At 31.1% G+C, this 6758-nt stretch overlaps 1 protein-coding gene across 1 annotated transcript; it reads left to right on the forward strand.

The window, feature by feature from the left end:
- Nucleotides 1–5048: 5048 nt before the first annotated feature.
- LOC117930121 (probable E3 ubiquitin-protein ligase RHA4A) lies at nt 5049–5613 on the forward strand. Its single transcript, XM_034850595.1, has one exon. The coding sequence runs from the start codon at nt 5049–5051 to the stop codon at nt 5601–5603; it is 555 nt and encodes a 184-aa protein (XP_034706486.1). The 3' UTR covers nt 5604–5613.
- The last annotated feature ends 1145 nt before the right edge of the window (nt 5614–6758 follow it).

A 6758-nucleotide genomic window follows, 5' to 3' on the forward strand; every position in this document is an offset into this window, starting at 1 on the left:
ATTTTCAAGCCCATTGATCAATTCATGAGATGATGCTTTGTTAGGATTTGAAATCCTTGGTGTTTTTTTTTTTTTTTTTTTTCTTCTTTTGGGATTTTGTTTTTCCCCTTCATTTTAATGGTTTTGGAAAGTCTTTTTGATTGATTTTAAAATCAATTTTGAGGTCCACAAATGTTTGTTTATTTGCCAATGTGATTTTCCATGGAAATGGCCTTTTGAAGCCTTTTTTTGCCCTTTTTGATTTTTCTTTCAAATCTGGTTGTAAAACCTTTTTCAAACCCTCTTTGGTTGAGATTTTAAGAATTTTTGATAGCCAATTTTATGGCCCAAGGTCAAGCCTCCTTCCATAGGCTTTGATCTTATTTTTATGCTTAAGAAAATTGATGGTTGCTCTCGTGATTTTTAAGAGTTTTGAAAGGTTTTTCAAATTGATTTTAGAGGATCATTTCTAACCCATTTGAACTAGTCATTTGAGGTTTAAGTTTATGGTCATTTTAAGTTTAATAAATGGCTGTCATACTCTTTGGTACATAATGGCTTAAGTTAATGGTTTCGTTCAAAAATCATTTTCCAAGTTTGAGAATTAATTATGTCTTTCTTTGTTTGCTATGATGACTTGAATATGGTGTTGTTAAATGTTTAATATTGAATTTTGGGATAATTGGTGCATGTTTGGGCCTCAAAATTTTTTTAATGTGTTCTAGACACTTTTATTATGCTGTAAAATTTTTATTTTGTTTTATCTTACCCTAAGCTTGTTAAATTATTTTGTTTATCATGACTTGTTGATCTGCCTCGTTTATGAGTAATAAGATGTTTAGTGAAATCTAGGATAATTGATGCACGTTTGGGTCCCTTAGATATTTTTTATGTGTTCTTGATACTTTAAATATGTTATGGAAGTTTTTATTTTTTATTTTTAATCTCACTTCTAGGCCTGTCAAATAAATCAATATTTACATGACTTGCTATTCTATCACATTTCTGAACAATAATATGTTTGGTTAAATATGAGATAATTCATGTATGTTTGGGCACTTTGGGCTTTTGGGTTATATTCTAAACACTTTAAGAATGTTGTATATATATATATTAATTTTATCTCATCTCTAACTATTTTATTCTAATTTATTCTGTAACTATTTGTATTTTGTCCAACCTTTATATCTATTGTATCAACTTGTTGTTTTAGTCTCTTTTCATTTGTTTTTATCTTTCTTTGACTTTTGATCAACAGTATAGACTTTTATGCATGTTGGACAAGCATTCCCTTGTATTATATCACCCTTTAGCTATTTTATTTGGATTTATTTTGTGATTGCATGCTTGCTATCCAGATTTGATCCTTGTGCCTATTTAATGTATTTTAGCTCACCTTGATCCTTGTTTAGCCACCTTTGTTTCTTGATTTTGATTGTATATATCTTGTATATTTTGGGAGGCTCCTATTTTGATATTATATCCTATGTTTTTCTTGTGAACTAACCTTCTCTTTCTATGTAAAAGGGCTACCTGTTTTGGGCATTATTGAGATATGCTCCATCAATTCTCCATTCAGCTAACCCAATGGTGCTCTTCCCTTTTGAGATACGCTTCGCTTTCTATGTATAATTCTTGACTTCAAGTACAAAATTGAGGACATAATATACATTTTTTTATTCTATAAATTGATATCAAAATTAAATAGCATTTTTCTATGAATATAAAATTAATGGAAAAAAACATTAGCCCAAATTTTCCTCTAATCGATTTTTGATAATAATAAAATGAGGTTAATAAAAATTAAAGGTTTTATTGAGTTTATTATTTCAACTTTTAAGGAATTAAACTAAGTCAATCATTAAAGAATGGACAATCTTGGACTAATGAAGACTTGGACACTTTGAAAACATTTAAAACCTTGTGAAAGATTAATTTTATGGTGCACTAGGATTAACATGAATATTTTATACACTTAGCTTCTTTAAAATCACCCATAACATGTCTTAAATTTTCTTAAAGAGGGATGGGTTCATGCTTTACTCAGAACCTGGGTTTAAATCTTTCCAAAAACATGTTTAGAAGGTTTATAAAAGGTTGTGGAAAGCTTCTTGTGGCTATTCGACTTTGATTCAATCTTAAAACTTTAAAAATGCCCTAATTGGTCAAGTCATAGGGAAATTGATTAAGCTAGTTGAGTTCAACTTATCGAGGGGGTCACATTGTCCTCAGGTTGGTAGAATGCTATTTCAATAGGTCAACAATTGGTTAAATCGGTTGCTCGATCAATCAAGCCACTAGATCCCAACAATCACTTGTTGAGGTTTATAATATACAATGACTAGTAAATTGGTTCAATTTGTTGTTTGACTAGTCGAACCTAAATTGTGCATGATGGGTTTTTGACCTTCCTACATATGAATATGCACTTTAAAGTGCATTAAAATAGAAGAGATGTTGGGACTTCAATTGTCTACTTACCTAAAATTCTCATTTAAGCTTTGTCTAGTGCATTCAATCAAAACTTCTTGTAAATCCATTAGTGCACCTTTAATCAAATCATAGATTTCTTTTGTAACTTGTGAGCTTATCTTGCTAGTAGAATTTTCATCGGATTCTTAATTCTTTAAGATTTATATTCAAGTGTAAGTATTCACTTGAAGAAAAATTGCGAAGGATTGAGACCATTGAATTTAAGTATACAAGGAAAGACTTCGTTTGAAGTCTTTAAATATTAGTAGATTGCCTCCAAGCTTGGATTGATGCTAGGAGTGGACAAGATGGGTTGTTGTTGGGGTTATTTGATTAAAAGGATCATTAAAAATCCAATTTTGAAAATTTAATCCTTCATTATTTTTTGGTCTCATTTTGACAAAAAAAACTCATTCTTTTCTTGTAAAAATAACTCTTTCTTTTAAAACCTACATATAAATTCTTGAAATGGTAAATGACATTTATGTCAAAAATAGATTATTCTTCAAGAAAAAATTTGAAAAGTGTTAGATTCACAAATTTGATTTGTAATATCTTCTTTCTTATTTCTTTAGTTTTTCTAATATCTTCTTTCTTATTTCTTTACTTTTTCTCATGCTTTATTTATTTCTCACATTAATTGAAAATTAATAAAAGTTTCAAAAAGGTAATTAATACCCAATTTACCCCCTCTTGGCTTCATATCTAAATTGAATTAACTAGACATTACAAAAATTGTACAAAACTGTTTATGACAAATTGTGTCTTGCTAAATATGAATAGTACGTTTGCAAATAGAAAATTCATCACTAAAAAACAGTTCTTCCATTAAAAGAAACCAGTACCACAAGTCATTTTTCGTAAAGAAAATATGTTGTTACAAAAACTAATTGTGGCCAACCATCCAATTTAGTTAGGGGAAAAATAAATTGAAATTTAAAATTTTCTTGATGGAAGTACCAAAAAAAAAAAAAAAAAAAAAAACAAAATGAGAAAATTTTAGAAATATTTATAATTAATTTTTATTCTTTGTATTAAAGAATTAAAAAATATGATAAAAAAATTAATGAGTTTATATTTATTTATTTTTAATTTTATTCAATTTTTTGGTCTATTGATTTGTTTTATTTTTAATTTAATCATCATAATAAAACAATGGGAAACTAGAATTGCAATTGACTTTCTTTGCTAGGCAAATGTTTGCAATTTAATTGCCTGCCACCCAATTAGAGGAACGGATAGGAAATTGTACAATTTAGAAATTTAATTTACAAAGTTGCAAAATTGAATAAAAATTTGAAACTATTGTGTAAGCCCACATTAATGGAGGGTAACGGACTAATCACAATATGTTATATGTATAATTTAATTTTATTACTTTGTACCTAAATGGGTCTTATTTATTTTGTATATTTGATTCCATTTGTAATATTCTGATCCAATTTATTTGTATTGTGTTATCCAAATTAGACACATATATGAGTAAAAAAATGAAATAAAAAGACAAGATTTTTAACATGATTTGGTGATTAATGTGATCCCTATGTCCACAAAGTGCACTAACACTTAAGAATCTATCAATTAAAATGAATGAGAAAAGTTATAAGGGTAAAGCTCTCAAAAAAAGCCTCTCAATTGCGAACATATTCTCTAAAAACAAAACCTTAAGCATAAAATATATAATATGAGTAAACTTGTCAATCATCACATTAAAAAAAAAAAAAAAAAAAATTCTCTAGAGAGTGTTACCTCCTTCAACCCTCATTAGCTGATCAGGTAACTAGATCCCCGACATCTCAAGCGAAACGCAACAAAATTGATTCGGGCTTCATAATCCAACATATTTTAATTTTATATATTCATGGTTTTATTCAATGATGTAGATTTCACCTTATATTTTCAATAATCAAGGTTACAAGTTACCTATCAGGTATAAATACCCTATAAGTTTACTTGAAATATTTCTTTCATATGGGTAATGGAGCTGTCAACCAAGTCGCTCTATGTTAGAGAAGGGATCAATAGAGTACGGCCATTTTTATATAAATTATAGATGGGCATCATATGGCTTTAGAATTTGTTTAGTCTTTTCTCAATCATATCTTATTAGAGAATAGTGGAAGAACCAATAAAGGTGCTTCCCCATTTTACACGTTTGAACTTGGCTAGTCATACTCGGCTTCTCAATTCTATTTTTCGTCTGGGGCGGCTCATCCTTTAGGCAACTGGGGCAGTTGCCGGAGGACTAAGCAAAAACTGCCTTGGTTAATTTATTTATTTATTTTTATTTTATTTTTATTTTTTATTTTATTTTATTTTTCCTCTTTTTCATAATGCAAATGTAAATAAGGTTAAAAAATTATTTAAAATTAAGAATAAATAAATAAATTAATACTTAAAATTTCCCATACCAAAAAGTCCTAAAAGTCGACTGACAGCCTGTGCTATCTTTCACTTGAAAGCAGTCGCCTCGATTGTTATTATATTTACTGATCCTAAAGAAGAAACTCCGACCCAGGTGCTCCTCCACCTTCCCATTCTCCTAAGCTTTTCCCTCTCTTAATTCCTGCTGTTCCTTTCTTTCCAGGTCACTGTTGATGGGTTTCTTCTGTGGGAGATTTGATGGCACAACAACCATAGCAGAAATTTTCCAGCAGAACATTTTCTCAGTCAATCTTATCAAGAATATGCTCGCTTTTATACTCTCTTATGTTCCACTGTTAGGCAAATATGAACAAGATCCTGATGGTTTCTCAGATGAATACCCTCGCCCTTCTTCTTTGCTAGTCCCAGTTCCCGTCCACTGCTTAGTTGAATCCAGGAAGGAGAAACTTGTGTCAGTAGAATATAGTCGCCTTCTGGAGAGGTCAGGTGCAAATGCAGGTGCAGGTACATGTAAAGAAAGTGATTCCGAATGTGCGATATGCTTGAATTGCATAGAAGAAAGGCATGAAGTGAGAGAGCTTGGAAATTGCTGTCATGTGTTCCATAAAGGGTGCATAGATGTTTGGATGGATCAGGGCCAGGTAACTTGCCCTCTCTGTAGATCAAAGCTATTGCCAAATGATCAGGAAATGAAGCTCAAGTGTGGAGGAGATCCATGGAGGAAGGAGAGGATGATTTACCTGTTTGGTGAGGATCAATTTGATTGATCCCTTATGCGTTCAGGTAAATTATTAAATTATGTTCACCTCCAAGGAGGAAGCTAGACCAAAGGGTGCTTTACTTTATCTTAATCTCCATTACCCTTTTTCGCGGTCTTTTATCTTTTCATCATGTGTATAAAAAATATTTTCTTGTTCTTAATTTGCTTTTGATTCTTTGAAAAAGAAAGAAAACCCAAGAAAGAGATATGTTGGGAAAATATACAGACAAGCGTAAACAAGTTGCCTGGGAGGCTGCTGCTCTATGGATGATCAAGGAAATCATAATAATCAAGTTAGTTATGTTTGGATACTTTTTTATTTGTATTTCTGAAAGAATTTTTTTTTAGAATTTTTAAATTTAAGGAAGTAAAAATTTTCACTTACATTTTAAAAATTTTGAAAAGAATTTTAAGAATACAATGAGTAATATTTTTTTGTTTGTTTTTATATATGGTTCTAGTTTCAAATTTTAAAAATAAAAAATATAAAACATATTCAAAATTCATCTTAAATTTTCAATTAAACATACTTTGCCATCTTGAAAGATAACATTTACCCAGTGTTTTGAAAGACGCTCTTGAGGTGCGCTTGAAGGTATGCTCTGAGGTGAGGAGTCAAGAAAACGCCTGAAGGCATTGGCAAAAAAACGTTGAACACAAATGGCGAACGCCTTTTAGCCTAAGGCGCTTCAAACGTGTGCTCTGCATACACATTTGACACCTTGCTCACTAAAGCGTGAGCCTTTAGTTTGCTGAGGTGGCTGATAAAGAACAAAATTGAAACAAACTTACCGTTGAAGACTTTAAAAACCCCACAAACATGTTGAAGACTAAAGAGGGAACAAAGATAACGAATTGAGGGAGAAACCTAACCTAACCCTAGCTCTTTCTAGTTCGTACCTTCGACGACCTGAAGATCAGCTTCTTCGACAACAACACTAAAGTGTTGCTCCCCTTTCTCACTTCAACGACTTCATCTTGACAGAAGTTCTCCTTCGGCGGTGACATGACGTGAAGAACTGCATATTCTTCATCTTGATTCTCAACAAGTATGTCTTCTCATCTCTTCTTTTCTCTCTATTGCTCACCTTGTCCTAGTCTCACGCCGTCACACCCTTCTCATATCCTCTTCTCTCTCTTTGTTTTTCACTCTTTTCAATGT

This window comes from Vitis riparia, chromosome 2 (assembly GCF_004353265.1).
Source record: "Vitis riparia cultivar Riparia Gloire de Montpellier isolate 1030 chromosome 2, EGFV_Vit.rip_1.0, whole genome shotgun sequence".
Taxonomy (NCBI): Eukaryota; Viridiplantae; Streptophyta; class Magnoliopsida; order Vitales; family Vitaceae; genus Vitis; species Vitis riparia.

Excerpts from the sequence above, each read along its gene's own strand:
- LOC117930121 (XM_034850595.1), top strand. The coding sequence starts at position 5,049 with ATGGGTTTCTTCTGTGGGAGATTTGATGGCACAACAACCATAGCAGAA.